The 18,730-nt window shown below is 49.3% G+C and overlaps 1 protein-coding gene across 6 annotated transcripts in view; it reads left to right on the top strand.

The window, feature by feature from the left end:
• Positions 1 to 18,730, top strand: part of LOC119965495 (protocadherin-1-like) — a 453,693-nt gene that overhangs the window by 298,947 nt on the left and 136,016 nt on the right. For all 6 annotated transcript variants that reach the window (XR_005460523.1, XR_005460524.1, XM_038796351.1 and 3 more), the window contains one exon: positions 2,675 to 2,894. Coding sequence is in view for 4 of the 6 variants with exons in the window: in XM_038796351.1 (XP_038652279.1) it covers positions 2,675 to 2,894 (220 nt within the window). In the remaining 2 variants the exon portion in view is untranslated. The remainder of the gene's footprint in view (positions 1 to 2,674; positions 2,895 to 18,730) is intronic.

Below are 18,730 nucleotides of genomic sequence, written 5' to 3'. Positions count from 1 at the left end.
TGCAAGGCAGCCGGTGAGTGTGTGACTGAATGAGGATTAATTACATCAATGCTGCGGATTGTACATTGGTTGTCACTTCCTCTTTAAACTCCACTTAAAATCTCTCCATGTTTGGGGCGGCACGGTGGCGCAGTGGTTAGCATTGCTGCCTGCGGCGCTGAGGTCCCAGGTTCGATCCTGGCCCTGGGTCACTGTCTGTGTGGAGTTTGCACATTCTCCCCGTGTCTGCGTGGGTTTCACCCCCACAACCCAAAGATGTGCAGAGTAGGTGGATTGGCCACGCTAAATTGCCCCTTAATTGGAAAAAATAATTGGGTACTCTAAAAAATTTTAAAATATTAATATATTATTATCAATATTATATAATAACTCCTACCTTGGTGCATTCTTTGATCCTGCAGATGTCATCTTTTTTTAATGTTGGGAACATTGGTTGTGATTCTCCTGATCGTCAGTACTCCCCCCAAAGGGAAAACCAGAGTGATTCCCAGCTGGCACTGGGAGTGACCAGGATATGCCGTTTCCCCCTTCCCCTCCACCATTTAATGGCACACCAGTATGGTGGGTGGATTTGAGAGGTTCGGGACCTAATCTCCATGACAGGTCCGCTCCTCAGAGAGTGGGGGTTCTCCTCATTCAAAATGCTACTGTAGCCGCCTGGATCACTAACAAGAACCACCCCCCCCCCCCTCCCCCAACAATCGCTGGTAAGGTCCTGCCCCCACCTCCCCCCACCACCAATAACTGGAGTGAAACCCGTTTTTGACCTGTGAACCATCCGCTGGCAGGCCGCCCTGAGGAATCCCGACCGCTAATAGACGCAAGAACCAAATTCTGTGTTTGCTGAAACGCTGAAACGTGCTGAAATACCCGGCAGGTCAAGGTTCAACTTTTTAGTTTCTTCGCTCGTCCCGTTACTATCTCCTTTCGTCCTGCACCCTCGTCCCTGTCGTCATTTCATCTCTCCTGTCTTCCACCCTGCCGCAGATCTTCCCCTTTTATCCTTTCCCACTTTTCCTGCCTCTGCGTTTGCTGAAAGCCTCTCACATCTCAAACATCTCCCTGTTCCGATGAAAGCGCATCGATCTGAAACATTAATCCTCTTTCTATTCTCCACAGTGGCTGCCTGGCCTCCCTGGAATTTCCAGCATTTTCTGTTTTTGTTATTATTCTGGATGTGAGTTGTTTCTTTGATGCAGTTCCATCCAGCAGTTTAAAGAAATGTCACTCTCCCCACAGTGCTGGCAGTCTGGAAGGTTCTTTGGCCAGCTTGTTGAACTTTTAGTCTTACGGACCTATTTACGTTGACCAGGGTCAGCACGGCAGGCATGCTTCCCAGCTCAAGAAACAGACTGTTGCACCTTCCGCTCCACCTGTCGGGTGTGTTTCCAATTCCAAGAGAGGGACAATTCCACCCCTGGGACACCAGGCGTCCGGGAGCGGCATGGTGGTGCAGTGGTTAGCACTGCTGCCTCACGGCACCGAGGACCCGGGTTCAATCCCGGCCCAGGGCCACTGTCCATCTGGAGTTTGCACATTCTCCCGTGTCTGCCTGAGTCTCACCCCCCATGATATAAAAAGATGTGTAAGGCAGGTAGCTGGCCACGTTAAATTTCCCAATTGGAAAAATAAAAATAAAGGGATACCCTACGTTCGAGTCAATGAATCAACTTCATTGATTGGGACCAGGATCTACTTTTTTGAATCTGATCCTGCTATTCCTGCCTTCATACAACGACATTAGAACTTTTTTTTAATTTAGAGAACTCAATTTTTTAAATTCCCAATTAAGGGGCAATTTAGCGTGGCCAATCCACCTAACCAGCACATCTTTGGGTTGTGGGGGCGAAACCCACGCGAACACGGGGAAAATGTGCAAACTCCACACGGACAGTGACCCAGGGCCGGGATTCAAACCCGGGTCCTCAGCGTTGTAGGCAGCAGTGCTAACCACAACGCCACGTGCTGCTCTGATGAATGAGAACATGAGGACCACTCTGATGGTGGACGAGCAGATCTGTATTGGACAATACGGATGAGGGTTCAATTCACTCAAAACCCCACGTACTTGTGGAGTGTTAAAATTGAATCTTGTGTTATTTTAGAACCTTAACAGGTGTCTTCTCATATTGGTCATCGCGCTCACAAACCAAAATTAATATATTAGGGGCAGTTCGGTGGCGCAGTGGTTAGCACTGCTGCCTCACGGCGCTGAGGTCCCAGGTTCGATCCCGGCTCTGGGTCACTGTCCGTGTGGAGTTTGCACATTCTCCCCGTGTTTGTGTGGATAAGCATATGGATGATAAGGGCATAGTGTAGGTTAGATGGCCTTTAGTTTTTTTCCCATGTCGGTGCAACATCGAGGGCCGAAGGGCCTGTACTGTGCTGTATCATTCTATGTTCTATGTTCTATGTTCTATGTGCAGGGTAGATGGATTGGCCAAGCGAAATTACCCCTTAATTAGAAAAAATGAATTGGGCACTCTAAAAATTGAAAACAAAACTAATATATTTGAAATAAAGTTGTGTGAAAGTGCAGCCGACATGGATGAACAAAGTGAATCGACATTGCCTTGCACTGTGAGAGCAATACCCTGTTGACCCCAGTGCCAAAGTCAAATCGAGGAGCCAGCCAATCCTCCTGCTAATCTTGTTCCCTTTGTTTCCTCTCCAGCTTCCTCACAGAAGAGTGACTTTCTCCACAGCTAATCAGTCCCAGGATCTGCAAGACCCATTACAGCACAGTTACTATGACAGCGGGCTCGAAGAATCAGAGACACCCAGCAGCAAGTCATCTTCAGGGCCACGACTGGGACCGCTGGCACTGCCCGAGGACCACTATGAACGCACCACCCCAGATGGCAGCATCGGAGAAATGGAGCACCCAGAGAATGGTAATCCATGTTTCATGTTCTGGCATCACAGGCAGTCATGAGTGAAATCTGTTCTGTGAACTGTGTGCTGTTTGGCTGTGCACATTTCATTAATGACAGGACTAAGAGGTGAGATAAACTTGGGATGTGGAGAGGGAAGAAGCTGGGAAAGTTACACTATCTTTAACCTGAAAAGAAAAAGATTCTGACTGGGAGCTCAACTCAGCATTGCAGAGTAGGAAGGTCAGCGGTTCCCGGATCCATTTCAGGTTAACTGATGTCAGCCAATGAGGCATAAACAGAGTTACATTTGGTTCTGGTGTGAAGGCAAAGTCAGCCCAGTACTGCTCCTGATCACTACCTAATATCCTTCAGGGCAGGAAACCTGCCTTTCTTTCCTCAGCCTGACTTAGACTCAGCCAACCCCACACTAGCACGCAACCTCTGAACTGGTACATCCCTCTGAACTGGTACATCCCTCTGAACTGGTACATCCCTCTGAACTGGTACATCCCTCTAACTGGTACATCCCTCTGAACTGGTACATCCCTCTAACTGGTACATCCCTCTAACTGGTACATCCCTCTGAACTGGTACATCCCTCTGAACTGGTACATCCCTCTAACTGGTACATCCCTCTGAACTGGTACATCCCTCTGAACTGGTACATCCCTCTAACTGGTACATCCCTCTAACTGGTACATCCCTCTAACTGGTACATCCCTCTGAACTGGTACATCCCTCTGAACTGGTTCATCCCCCTGAACTCCAATCAATTGAATTAAACCACGACAGAAAATGATAAGAACTCTCAACCTCAGAACACTTGGAACTCTCAAGCTCAGAACTGTTGGAGATCCTCTCAGAAAGAGGCAGTGACCCAAAAAGATGTCTCAGCACCAACATCTCAAAGGCGCCTGGAGATGGGCAGCAAACGTTGGCCTGCGACATCCCGGGGAATGAATTTTGTTTTGCAATCATCGTCCATCCTTGCTGCAAATGTGTGTTGAGATACAACGGGAGGGCAGTAACACATCTGGTTATCATGACCTCACTTCCCTTCATTAGTTTAAAACCTTGACCAAGATTGTTGGCGGACTCACGTACGAGTGGTCACTGAAGTGAAGTACCGGGGTGCGGGGGGGAGGGGGGGGGGGCATTACCCAGGAAGGAGCTGCCATATTTCAGGATGGGAGCGAGAGGGGTGAAAGCTTTTAAAAAGTAGGTGACGTGTCATTGTGCTCTGTAAGTCACCCCAGTCCACTGAGCAGACCAGCTCTAACTGTCTGATTGAGGCAGTGGCTTCATGACACCTGTACCGTTTGTCACAAACTTAAGAATTTGTTTTTTAAATTGTAATTTTTTTCCCCATTTTCTCTCTTGGACAAAATCACTAATTCTTCTTTGGCGCTTCGGTCTCATGGCTGTGTTTCCTGTGTTTGTGCCCACACTGCGAGTGTTGAGAGGCTTTTTGAACGTATAAAGTATCACGGCTGAGCCCAGTATTTGCTGCTACATAGCCACCTCACAGCATCGTTCACCAGACAGTGATCAGAAGCAGCAATCCGGCTGGGGGAAGTTGGAGCAAATTGCCCCCTTCACGCCCAGCTATGATCAGGGAACTCCACACAGACCAGAGACGGAACCTTCCGCTCCGGCCGGTGGTGAACTGGGAGGTAGGAAGGCAGGATTGCAGCGTTCCAGGAATCTGACGCCTTCCCACTTCCACCAGAATTAGTTTCTGGGCCAGACGGATGGTGGAACTTCCTCCCTTGTCACCTCTTGAGGCCATTAAGAGGCCACTTAATCACCACTTAAAGGCCTCATTCTAAAACCGCTGGTGTGACCCCAGCTGTCGGCGGGCTTGTCACTATGCAGTGTGCACAGCACCTATAGTAATGCTGTGTTGAGGAGGTGTTGTGAGCAGTGGTGGACTGAGGGGGGGGGGGGGGGGGGGGGTCCCTGCATCAGTGCCCGATTGAGAGATGGGGTGGCAGGAAAAGAGGAGGATCTGGGAGCCATCCTCCTGCCTGTGCTGTTGGCACTGCACCCCTCTCCCAACGACCCCCACCCTGAGAAACTAATATCCCCCACACAACCACATAACCTATCCATGGCCTATTTTGCTCCATTATCCTGGGACTCGTGTGCCTGTCCTTCTGGCAGGAACCATGGCCTTTTCAGTGGCTCTGCTGGGCAGAGGGCTGCCAGAGGGAATCCAGCCCACAAGCTAGACCCTCATTGCCTCAGCAAGACTCTGCCCTCTGACTCAAATTGGGGGAGGGTCTCTCTGGTCTCTGTTAGGGGCTGGTTTAGCACAGTGGGTTAAATAGCTGGCTTGCAATGCCAGCAGCGCGGGTTCAATTCCCGTACTGGCCTCCCCGAACAGGCGCTGGAATGGGGCAACTAGGGGCTTCTCATAGTCACTTCATTGAAGCCTACTTGTGACAATAAGTGATTATTATTATTATTATTATTAATAAATGCTACTTTCTGCCTTTAGTAAACAGGGCACTGAATGTGCTGCATGGTCACATTAGCTATTAGGTAGAACTCCTGCGAAACCCAACAACCATCTTGGTTTCCGATCGTCTTTTTAAAAAATGTTCCAGGATCTAAGAGTGGCAATTATACTCTTATCCCGGTGAACAACCTTCTGAACATTGTTGAGCAAAAGTTGATGTCAGCAGACTTGAGAAAGGGATGTGATTGTGTGTCATGGGGGAATCTCTTGCTCTCGATTTGAGACGTCCCCACTTTGTAGCCACATAAGGGGGCTGGGCTCGTAAACTCCATCCGTGGACACGGTTCTGAACTTGGCATAACCTGACGATGTGATGAGAGGCCAACATGCTTGCTGGTCCATTGCATGTCCGCATGATTCAGCAAGGAGACTAGGAAAGGCGGAGTGTGCGTAATCTGCATATCTTTAGCTAGTGGGGGTGAGACCCACGCAGACACGGGGACAATGTGCAAACTCTACACGGACAGTGTCCCGGGGTCTGGATCGAACCTGTGCCCTCGACACCGTGAGGAACCAGTGCTAACCACTGCGCCAGTGTGCCACCAAAACTATGGCGATGTTGGACCCGTTCCGTGCCCCCTCTCTCTCCCTCAGCAGCCATGACGTCGGCTTCATGATTTTTAAAAGCACAAGTGAACCGCGCCGTCAGGACCCCAGCCCATTGGAGGCGAAGCATCGCAGAGGCCCCGGAGAATACCGGGTCGGGTTCGCTAATGACATGCAAACAGTGTTTACCGTATGTGCCTACCGGACCGTATTGACCTCGCTGTCGAGGTGACGAAGAATTCCGATTTGATATCAAATCGTTGTCCGCCGCGATTCTGCCATCAGAGCCTATTCTCTGCCCAATTTCGGAGTCAGCCAACGAAGGAGGGAAACAGTGAGGCAAGAGGATTTAGGTTGGAGGGTGTGAAGACGGTTTAATCAGAGCTAGCTGATCTGAAGAGCAATGGGCGTCAGTAGCAAAAACGGTAGAGTGATCACTGCACAAGGATAGGGTAGTAGGATTGTCAACTATTTTTTTTTTTTTACTTATAAATTTAGATTACCCAATTATTTTTTCCAATTAAGGGGCAATTTAGTGTGGCCAATCCACCTACTCTGCACATTTTTGGGTTGTGGGGGCGAAACCCACGCAGACACAGGGAGAATGTGCAAACTCCACACGGACAGTGACCCAGAGCCGGGATCAAACCTGGGACCTCAGCGCCGTGAGGCGGTTGTGTTAACCACTAGGCCACCGTGCTGCCAGGATTGTCAACTATGGCTGGATGTGGAGTTTGCACATTCTCCCTCGGTTTGCGTGGGTTTAGGGGCAGCACGGTGGCACAGTGGTTAACACTTCTGCCTCACGGCGCTGAGGTCCCAGGTTCGATCCCGGCTCTGGGTCACTGTCCATATGGAGTTTGCACATTATCCCCGTGTTTGCGTGGGTTTCGCCCCACAACCCAAAAGATGTGCCAGGTAGGTGGATTGGCTACGCTAAATTGCCCCGTAATTGGAAAAAATGAATTGGGTACTCTAAATGAATTTTTTTTTTTAATGTTTGCGTGGGTTTTGCCCCCACGATCCACAGATGTGCAGGGTAGGTGGATTGGCCACGCTAAATTGTCCCTTAATTGGAAAAAAAAGAGAATTGGGCACTTTATATTAAAAAGAACTACGCTTGGATGTACTGACGCACAAGAGCATTGAAAGACAACGCGGAAGAAATATTCCCAATCTTTTCACATTTTCCGCTGATCTTTCCTTCTTGGTGCCTGCAGATGTATGCAGGAAATTAATCTGTAATTCTTGGCGATTCTCAGGCTCCCCTGAATGGTTTGCAACCCACAAGGATTCACAAACCGGCACAGATAGTTTGTGCTCAGATCTCTGGGCGCCGGGAATCGGGAAGAGTTCCGCGAAGGAATGATGCCAAATCTCCAGACCAGTAAGAAGTCTTACAACACCAGGTTAAAGTCCAACAGGTTTGTTTCAAACACGAGCTTTCGGAGCACTGCTCCGAAAGCTCGTGTTTGAAACAAACCTGTTGGACTTTAACCTGGTGTTGTAAGACTTCTTACTGTGCTCACCCCAGTCCAACGCCGGCATCTCCACATCAATCTCCAGACAACATCTTCAGGCGACGCTGCAGTGTCTGTGATGGCCGGGTACCAAGGATAAAGCGGGAAAGGGGGTGGCACAAACACAGAAACTAACAATTTGATTTCTCCCTCTCTTTAAACAAAAGACTTTGTGGTGCCCCGATGATGTTTCAATAGTTCCTGGGCACTGCACTCAAATAACTGGTTTGACTTGTTCAAAAGCAGATAGATTACAGCTGTGTGTGTGTGTGTATGATATATGTACACCCAGCTTTACTGAAAGTTGTACGTGTACGCACTCATATCCACAAATCTATCGAATAATTTGTGCATTGCATTGCCAGTGTCCCTGAGAATGGAAATAGAGCTCTTTGATATTTTTCAAAATCTTGACCATGAAACAGCAGATGTGCTAAAATTAAGGGAGATGTTTCCTTCGCTCAGTGTGTGGTGAGATGCTGCTACAGTTTTTCTCTGAACTTCTTGCTGTGGTTTAGTAAGCTGTTGTGGTGGAGCTGGCCTCTCAAGCGCTATTGTTTCCTCCAGCGCAGGTGTACAGCCAAGAATAGAAACAAAGCCTTTTACAGACACAATCTCCGCCGTGACTAATCTTAGCTCCTTTGTTGGCCTGTTTGCTGGGGATATTGGTGGGTTTTTGAACCTCTGGCCTGGCCTCTGACTGTCAAAGCTGGCTCCTTCCCACGGTCCGTATTTTAAAAAAGAAATGTTTTTTTTTCATTTCCCCCCCCCCCCCACTTCTCAATTCGTCGACTATTGTTTTAAAGTCATGATTGACTTGAAAGACTCCGTTTCAAACAAAGGGTAAAAATATGACTGCATTTCCTTTTCTCTCTGACACTGCACATTATTCAACACTCCACTCACATCTGCATGCCATCTCGAAGAACACCTAATTCCACCTCTGTCACATTTGAATAGAACACAGCCGTAGGATGCCGAAAGGGGCCGGTTTAGCACAATGGGCTAAATAGTTGGCTTGTAATGCAGAACAAGGCAGCAACATGGGTTCAATTCCCGTATCGGCCTCCCCAAACAGGTGCCGGAATGAGGCGACTAGGGGCTTTTCACCGTATCTTCATTGTAGCCTACTTGTGACAATAAGCGATTATTAATTTTAGGGCACAGGACTAAATCGCTGGCTTTTAAAGCAGACCAAGACAGGCCAGCAGCACGGTTCAATTCCCATAACAGCCTCCCCAAACAGGCGCCGGAATGTGGCGACTAGGGGCTTTTCACAGTCACTTCATTGAAGCCTAATTGTGACAATAAGCGATTTTCATTTCATTTCATTTTCATTAAAGTGCAGAAGGAGGCCATTCGGCCCATCAGGTCTGCACCAACCCTCTGTTAGATCACCAGGCCCAGTGCCTGGTAACCCTATCCTGGTAACCCCACCCAACCTGCGCATCTTTGGACTCTAAGGGGCAACGTATTATGGCCAATCCACCTAACCTACACATCTTTGGGTTGTGGGGGTGAAACCCACGCAGACACGGGGAGAATGTGCAAACTCCACAGTGACCCAGGGCCGGGTTTCGAACCTGGGTTCTCAGCGCTGTGAGGCGGTATTGCTAACCACTGCGCCACGTGCCGCCCCTTGCTGACCTACATTAACCTCCACAGCTGACGCCTTGCTTGGCCAACTAGTAATAAGTGTGGCTGAACTGTGGAACTAGGCTGAAGTTTATCATGAAGGAAGTGAGACAGCTAGGATGGGTGACAGATTGAGAAATGGTTTTTTAGTTTCTGTGCCTGAGGCTATTGGAGCATGAGGACATGGTGCAGCAGAAAACCAGCATTAGAGCAGAGCTCCTATACCTAAATATGCCCTGGACTCAGTTCACGTTTAGTTTTAGAGGGTTGTGCCTGTGTATGTCACAGTTATTTGTTATTGCCACTTTCCTAAAATAAATATTTCAAACCTGCAAACTATTTTAAAAAGTAACACTTCAAGTTTCTAATCAGTGAGGGAATCAAGGGTTATGGGGATAAGAAGGGTAAGTGGAGTTGAAGTTAATCATATCAGGTCAGTCATGATCTTACTGAATGGCGGAGCAGACTTGATGGGCCGAATGGTCTCCTTTTGCTTCCACATCCTTTTTATAATTAAAAAAATTTTTTTTTTAATTTTTCCCAATAAAGGGGCAATTTAGTGTGGCCAAACCACCTAGCCTGCACATCTTTGTGTTGTGGGGGCGAAACCCACGCAAACACAGAGAGAATGTGCAAACCCCACACGGACAGTGACCCAGAACCAGGATCGAACCTGGGACCCTCGGTGCCGTGAGACATCAGGGCTAACCCACTGCGCCACCGTGCTGCCCTTCTGGTCTTATCCTCAATGCTTGATCATGAGCTTGGATAATCTATAATTATTTGAAAGAGTAATGCAGGAATGCATTGAGTCCACAGCACATAGACAGGACATTCACCCCAACTGGCCCATGTCAGCGTTATGCTCCACACAAACTACCCCTCATTGTTCTTTCTCCAACCCTATTAGCATTGAATCATAGAATCCCTACAGTGCAGAAGGAGGCCAATCGGCCTCTCGAGTCTGCACCGACTCTTGGAAAGTGCACTGGACCTAGACCCACATTCCCACTCCATTCCCCATAACCCCACCGAACCATTTGGACACCAAGGGACGGACAGTTTAGCATGGCCAGTCTACCTTACCTGCACATCTTTAGACGGTGTGATTTTCACAGAATTTACAGTGCAGAAGGAGGCCATTCGGCCCATCGAGTCTGCACCGGCTCTTGGAAAGAGCACCCTACCAAGGTCAACACCTCCACCCTATCCCCATAATCTAGTAACCCCACCCAATACTAAAGGCAATTTTGGACACTAAGGGCAATTTGTCATGGCCAATCCACCTAACCTACACATCTTTGAACTGTGGGAGGAAACCGGAGCACCCGGAGGAAACCCACGCAGACACGGGGAGAACGTGCAGACTCCGCACAGTCACCCGAGGCCGGAATTGAACACCGGGTCCCTGGAACTGTGAGGCAGCAGTGCTAATCACTGTGCCACCGTGCTGCCCGTAATCTTCACAGCATAATGTTACAGTTTCATTTCTCGGCTTTGATGATTTAGAGAGTTTGTGCAGTTAGGTTATTGGCCCAAGTGTATCGGGTTAACCTCTTGAGGATATGGCGAGTTAGAGAATGACAGAAGTTACGCTAATACAGCCCACTTCCTTTTCAAATTTTTAAAACATTGTTTCCAATTAAAGGGCAATTTAGCGTGGCCAATCCACCTATCCTGCACGTCTTTGGGTTGTGGGGGTGAGACCCACGCAGACACGGGGAGAATGTGCAAACTCCACACGGAAGGCTGGAATTCGAACCCGGGTCCTCGGCTCCGTGAGGCAGCAGTGCTAACCACTGCACCATCATGCCCCCCCGCAATACGGCTACTTTCACAACCTCAGGGTGTTCCAAAATGCCTAATGTACGAAACATTCTGATTACTTTCTTGAGAATGACCTTTGGTAATAAAGTACATGTGAAGTGTGGGCCTTGTGCGAATGTTAGCGGGGCTGCATAAACGGTAATGTGACAATGGCCAGAGACAGAAGGATGTTGTGTGATATGTTGTGGGGATTAAATATTGTTTAGTGCGTCTGCTGTTTTGTTGAATAGCACCCGTGGTGCCATTTGAGAGGGGGGGGGGGGGGGGGCGGGGGTCTCGGTTTAACATCTCCTCCAAATGGTGGCACCCTCTCAATGCTGCATTGGTACGGTGCAGTGTGGGGGAAGCCGGCCCCAACACACGGTGCAGTGTGGGGGAAGCCGGCCCCAACACACGGTGCAGTGTGGGGGAAGCCGGCCCCAACACACGGTGCAGTGTGGGGGACGCCCCAACACACGGTGCAGTGTGGGGGAAGCCGGCCCCAACACACGGTGCAGTGTGGGGGACGCCCCAACACACGGTGCAGTGTGGGGGAAGCCGGCCCCAACACACGGTGCAGTGTGGGGGACGCCCCAACACACGGTGCAGTGTGGGGGAAGCCGGCCCCAACACACGGTGCAGTGTGGGGGAAGCCAACCCAACACACGGGGCAGTGTGGGGGAAGCCGGCCCCAACACACGGTGCAGTGTGGGGGAAGCCGGCCCCAACACACGGTGCAGTGTGGGGGAAGCAGGCCCCAACACACGGTGCAGTGTGTGGTGCAGTGTGGGGGAAGCCGGCCCCAACACACGGTGCAGTGTGGGGGAAGCCGGCCCCAACACACGGTGCAGTGTGGGGGACGCCCCAACACACGGTGCAGTGTGGGGGAAGCCGGCCCCAACACACGGTGCAGTGTGGGGGAAGCCCCAACACACGGTGCAGTGTGGGGGAAGCCCCAACACACGGTGCAGTGTGGGGGAAGCCGGCCCCAACACACGGGGCAGTGTGGGGGAAGCCCCAACACACGGTGCAGTGTGGGGGAAGCCGGCCCCAACACACGGGGCAGTGTGGGGGACGCCCCAACACACGGTGCAGTGTGGGGGAAGCCGGCCCCAACACACGGTGCAGTGCGGGGGAAGCCGGCCCCAACACACGGTGCAGTGTGGGGGACGCCCCAACACACGGGGCAGTGTGGGGGAAGCCGTCCCCAACACACGGGGCAGTGTGGGGGACGCCGGCCCCAACACACGGTGCAGTGTGGGGGAAGCCGGCCCCAACACACGGTGCAGTGTGAAGGAAGTCAAGGGTTTCGGGAGGCAGACGGGAATGTAGAGTTGAGGTCACAGTCAGATCATCTGTGCCCCCCGCGCCCCATCAAAACAAATGTAAATATGCATAAAGTTGAAAGTTCTGGCATGGATTGTAAATACAAATGAAAATCAGACAACACGGGCACCCTGGTCACAGGAAGCAGGGTAGCATTGTGGATAGCATAATTGCTTCACAGCTCCAGGGTCCCAGGTTCGATTCCCGGCTTGGGTCACTGTCTGTGCGGAGCCTGCACATCCTCCCCGTGTGTGCGTGGGTTTCCTCCAGGTGCTCCGGTTTCCTCCCACAGTCCAAAGATGTGCAGGTTAGGTGGATTGGCCATGCTAAATTGCCCTTAGTGTCCAAAATTGCCCTTAGTGTTGAGTGGGGTTACTGGGTTATGGGGATAGGGTGGAAGTGTTGACCTTGGGTAGGGTGCTCTTTCCAGGAGCCGGTGCAGACTCGATGGGCCGAATGGCCTCCTTCTGCACTGTAAATTCTATGAATTCTATGAAAGGCGACAATTGGTTGTACAGATGTTAATGAAGTTTTTGTTGGCTACTTTGTTTGTTTGTGTGTTTTGCCAATGGCTCTGATTATCGTCGTGTATAAATTGCAGCACCGGGCAGCACGGTGGCGCAGTGGGTTAGCACTGTAGCCTCACGGCGCCGATGTCCCAGGTTCGATCCCGGCTCTGGGTCACTGTCCGTGTGGAGTTTGCACATTCTCCCAGTGTTTGAGTGGGTTTCGCTCCCACAACCCAAAGATGTGCAGGGTAGATGGATTGGCCACGCTAAATTGCCCCTTAATTGGAAGAAATGTATTGGGTACTCTAAATATATATTTTTTAAATTAAAAAAATTTTTGTTCCCATATATTAAATCCCAATAAAACTATTTTTTGAAAAAACAAGGATCAGCTGTGGTTTAATGGATGCAGGCTCGAGGGGCTGAATGGTCTGCACCGAATCCTCATGTTCTTTTCAGCTGAGGTAAGGTGAGGGAAGGCGAGCACAGGTGCCTGAGGCTAGTCCAAGAGGCATTGAAACTGTACAGCTGCTGTATCCTTTGTTTTTAACTGGAGGAGGGTGATTTTGCCGGTGACTTAATGACACTCTGGTTTAAACATCGCAGACATTTTGACAGCCAGGCTGTGTTGTTGCTTCAGCGTTTCCCGGTAATCTGCTGTTGCTTCAGTTCCTGCATAATATCAGTGTTGGAACTTGCTGCGAGTAATCCACGTCGCTCCTGTTTCATATTCATTGTGGAAAATGTCAGAGAAACTGCTTGATTCTGTGGGCTGGTGAATTCTGTCCTGAGTGTGTTGCCCGGAGCATTCTGCTGCTCAATAACGCTCCCTCGTGCTTTGATTTAATATTTTATGGTTTTTGCCAGCCTCACTGTCACATGAGGATTTGATATTGTTTGTGACAGTGCGAGTAGCTCTTGCACTAGCCCCAAGGTAATTCTCGAGGAAGTAATCAGAATGTTTAGTGCATCAGGCATTTTTAGCTTGTAAGTGGAATAGGAGGGAAGCTATTATGTTCCTCACCGTGACAGCACTGTGAAAACATCTGGGATTATTGCATTGGATTGTGGAGCTTTTGCCTTCACACGCTTGCTGTCCAGGATGGGAATGAGGCAAAGCGGCCGGGGAGATGGCAGGTGGCCTGTGCTGAACCGGCTGCTTGCCACCGGGGTCAGGAATAGGTTCGTTGAAGTTTACCTCAGAGGCACTGAGGTGGGGACTGAGTGAGAAATGAAATGGCAGCCACGCCCCGCCACCTTTGAAATCTGTGCCTGGGTTAAAGTGGGCAGGAGACAGGATGGGGCAGAGCTTCGTCCTGCCACCTTCCCAAATTCACCGGTAGCCTGTCGCCTCTCACTCTCGGAGGTCGCACCTGACGAGCGGTTTTTGCAAAGTGGTTTCTGAGATGGGATTCAAAGTCGAGGTCTGGAAAACCTCATGATGTCGCCAAACACTTTACAGGTAGTGACATGTAGATAATCAACATTTTTTCCCAAAGGTAGAGGAGTCTCGAACTAGAGGGCAGAGGTTTAAGGTGAGAGGGCAGAGATACAAAAGAGACCAGAGGGGAAATCTCTTCACGCAGAGGGTGGTGAGCATCTGGAAAGGGCTGCCAGAGGCAGTGATAGAGGCGGGTACAATAAAAAGAAACAGTTAGGGCAGCATGTGGCGCAATGGTTAGCACCGGGACTGCGGCGCTGAGTACCTGGGTTCGAATCCCGGCCCTGGGTCATGTCCGTGTGGAGTTTTCACATTCTCCCCGTGTCTGCGTGGCTTTCACCCCCACAACCCAAAGATGTGCAGGTTAGGTGGACTAGCCATGCGAAATTGCCCCTTAATTGGAAAAAAAAATTGGGTACCCTAAATTTATATTAAAAAAAACAGACAGTTACATGGGCGGGGTGGGTATAGAGGGATATGGGCCAAATGCGGGCAAGTGGGACTTGCTTAGTGATAGAAACTGGGCGGCACGGACATGCTGGGCCGAAGGGCCTGTTTCCATGCTGTGAGGATCTATGACTCTATGTCCTCAGTGATGTAATGTTCCGTACCAGCCTCCCCGAACAGGCGCCGGAATGTGGCGACTGGGGCTTTTCACAGTAACTTTATTGAAGCCTACTCGTGACCATAAGCGATTTTCATTTAATTTCATTTCAAACACAGCAACCAATTTACACACAGCAATCTGATCAGGATCACCTCAGCTGCCTTTTAGTTCTATTGCTTGAATGATAAACATTTGGTCAGCGCACTGGAAAAATCAGCCTGTTCCTTGTTGAAATGGAGCTGGTTCTAATGCAGCCGCTCATGCCGGGAGACATGGTGGCCGGGCCTACTTAGTTACGGGAGAGGCCGCACTTCAGTCTCCCAGCAGCAGGAAAATCTCGCTCAATTTAGTTGCAAACGGGAATGGGCCTGTCAAATCTGCCTGCTCATTGTGGATTGTCTATTTGGGCCAATGTTGAACTGATTGACATCAGTTATCTCTGAACCCACTGGAGGTTTAGCGATTACATGCAAGTGGCTTGGCTTCCCTGTGCCTCCAGATGACCATAAGGCTCGGCCTTCTCAGAGAGGGTGGGGGCTATCCCCATGGCGATTGGAGGGATGCGGTATCCTCTGCACCCCCTCCTCATGTCCCCCACCCCACCCTCATGCACCAGTGGCCTGGCCTCTTGGCCATTCCAGTTCTCTTCCTGCGTGCGCTATTGGCTGCAGCCTCTTCTGTCGGCAGTGCAGCCTGTAATACAGCCTGTATTGGAGAGTTGCTGGCCTGGGTTGCATGCTCAAGTACTTCGATTGGGACCCAGACCTATTACATTCTGAATTAGGGACAGTTGTGCTACCCGCTTACCCGCGCCTGAATCTTAAATCGTGCGTCAGTGATGGTATCTGAGGGAAGAGATGCAGGGCAGAATTTCTTCAAAGCTCATCTGTGGTAACCTGGTCGGAAGGAGAGTTGAATCTGGGGAAATTCTCAACCTTCAGCTGGCTAGTGGAATGATAACTCAATCACTGCTGTGATTTGTTCCATTTCATGATCTGCAAATGCATCCAGCAACACAATGAACTAATGAGTCATTTCATTCTGTAAAAACAATGTACGGGTCTGATGTGGAGCACCTCGAGAGACCATTCAGTAATAAGATTCAAATATCATCTGCTGTCGTCTGGCACGGGGGAGAGTGGTAGCAAAGCAGCTTTGCTTTAGTACATTGGTGAATTATTTATTGGAAGTTAAAATCTATTGATTGTCGTGGAACACAAGCGGCAGGAATTTGGTTGGTTTTCAAAAACATAATGACGATAGATTGCTGTTTTAGTAATGAGTTGATGATGCCATCTGTGTCCGGGTAGTTTCTGAGTCTCACAGTGCATAATCATAGAATCATAGAATTTACAGTGCAGAAGGAGGCCATTAGGCCCATCGGGTCTGCACTGGCCCTTGGAAAGAGCACCCTACATAAGCCCACACTTCCACCCTATCCCCGTAACTCAGTAACCCCACCTAACCTTTTGTCACTAAGGGCAATTTATCATGGCCAATCCATCTAACCTGCACATCTTTGGACTGTGGGAGGAAACCGGAGCACCCGGAGGAAACCCACGCACACACAGGGAGAACGTGTAAACTCCACACAGACAGTGACCCAAGCCAGGAATCGAACCTGGGACCCTGGCGCTGTGAGGCAACAGTGCCAACCACTGTGCTACCGTGCTGCCCACAAGGAGGCCATTTGTCCCATCGTGCCGTTGTCAGCTTTGGATGACATTATCCAATAAATCCCACTCCTCTCCCTCCATTGCCGTGTTTTCCCAACAGCTTTGCATTTTTTCCCCCTTTCCAAGTACTTATCCAGTTTATTTTTGAAAGTTACTATTGAAGCTGCTTCCACCGTCCGTTCAAAGTCCAGGTACATACAGATGATCCCATTAGGCGATGGTGTTAACTGGGCACTGGGTTACTGGTGTCCAAAGCACCATTCGACCCACACAACCAATACGGCTGTATTGAACGGTAGTGTTTATCACTGACTTCTCACACCTGAACAACCTAGCTCCAACATTAAGGTCACATATGTCCCCTTGTTCTGGGTGCTTTTGTGTAATCTAACCATTATTTGCCAGGGTAGTTTAATGTTTCTCTAGATGTTATTCAGTTTTTTGAAAAGCATTGCTACGGCTTGGATGTTAATGTTATTTAGGCCATTTCTCTCCAACATGATGATTTTAACCTTGTATTTAAACTACACTTTGGCCATTTCTGGCCCGCTGTGTTTTCCCTCTTTGTTTTCTTATTTTCCATGATGTTCTTTTTGCCTACTCCCTAACTCCTCAATTGTGCGATTCCTTCTTCAGGGCTAGGAGCTGCATTACTATAATATCATTCACAACCGCATGACGTTGTCCAATGCTCCAAGATCTCCACACTCTTCCTGTTCCAGCCCCTTGTGCAGCCACCATTTGTGATGAATTGAGGAATTGCAGATATATTGTATTGGATATATTTGGCGCAATAAGGGTTAAACGTCTGGGTCAGAGTGTGTTTGACTGCTGCAGTAGTGTTTTAAAGAATCCTGGTTTGATCGGCTTTAGGAGCCAGGGGTACAATTAGGGTTTCATAAAAGCTTCGGTAGTTTTGTTTGGATTAAAGGGGGTTAATTAGATTTCAGCTTGGTAGTATTATGTAGTTACTGGTGGGGGAGGAGGAGCTAAGGTATGATGGATTTTGCAGGAAAGTAGTTCAGTTGAGTTTTAGATTGGGATGTGAGCAGGAGTCAAGCATCTGCTCTCACGGCAGTTAAGTTAAAGATATGTCTGTAGATAGATTAGCAGTTTCTTTCCAAGCAGCTCAGAATGGTCTGATTAGATGGTGAGCTGAAACAAGCAGAAACGCAGGTTCTAAAGAACTACAGCCAGAGTTTCTGCATGCTTCTGACAGGATTCCGGTCTTATCTTTGAAACGGTCTCAGAGAACATCTCTGTAAAGCAGGGCGACACAGCAACACAGTGGTCAGCTCTGTTGCTTCACAGCACCAGGTTCCTAGGTTCGATTCCCGGCTTGGGTCAATGTCTGTGCGGAGTCTACATGTTCTCTCCGTGTCTTCGTGGGTTTTCTCCAGGTGCTCCGGTTTCCTCCCACAAGTCCCGAAAAAAATGTTGTTAGGTGAATTGGAGTGTGGCGACCAGTGGCTTTTCACAGTAACTGCATTGCAGTGTTAATGTAAACCTACATGTGGCAATAATAAAGAATATTATTATTATTCCTGAGTGCTAAATGCATTTGATAGTGAATTGAGAGCTGAAATTTGTTTTAATTATTTGAGTGGGAGTAAAGATAGCAGTTAAGGGTTATTGTGTCGCTGCATTGATCAACAGGATTAAGGGGTAATTAGAAGTTCTTTGTGGTGTGATGTTAAAAATATTTTAATCCTGTGTTAGCAATAACATTTGTTTTAATCTACCAAATCCTCATTTTTTGTGAAACCACTCCTGGACGAGGAATCCTTTCCTCACAGTCTGACAAAATTAAAATAAAATATTGGGGTTTCTCTTCAGCGTCCTAGACACTTGCGGTCTGGTCGAGGATCATAATAGATTTTAATTGCTCCACCATTAGTGGCTTTTCTATCTGAAGCCTAGACCCTACCGTGAAATACACCCCTTAGCCTCCCTGTGCCTCCCTCTGCCTATCTCTACGCCCCTCTATCTCCCTGTGCCTCTCTTGGCCTCCCTCTTCCTCTCTCTGTCTCTCTCTGCCTCCCTCTGCCTTCCTCTGCCTCCCTCTACCTCCCTCTGTCTCTCTCTGCCTCCCTCTGTCTCTCTCTGCCTCCCTCTGTCTCTCTCTGCCTCCCTCTGCCTCTCTCTACACCGCTCTATCTCCCTGTGCCTCCCTCTACCTCCCTCTGTCTCTCTCTGCCTCCCTCTGTCTCTCTCTGCCTTCCTCTGCCTCCCTCTACCTCCCTCTGTCTCTCTCTGCCTCCCTCTGT

Source organism: Scyliorhinus canicula, chromosome 4 (genome assembly GCF_902713615.1).
Source record: "Scyliorhinus canicula chromosome 4, sScyCan1.1, whole genome shotgun sequence".
Taxonomy (NCBI): Eukaryota; Metazoa; Chordata; class Chondrichthyes; order Carcharhiniformes; family Scyliorhinidae; genus Scyliorhinus; species Scyliorhinus canicula.
This window is presented reverse-complemented; position numbering and strand designations above follow the sequence as displayed.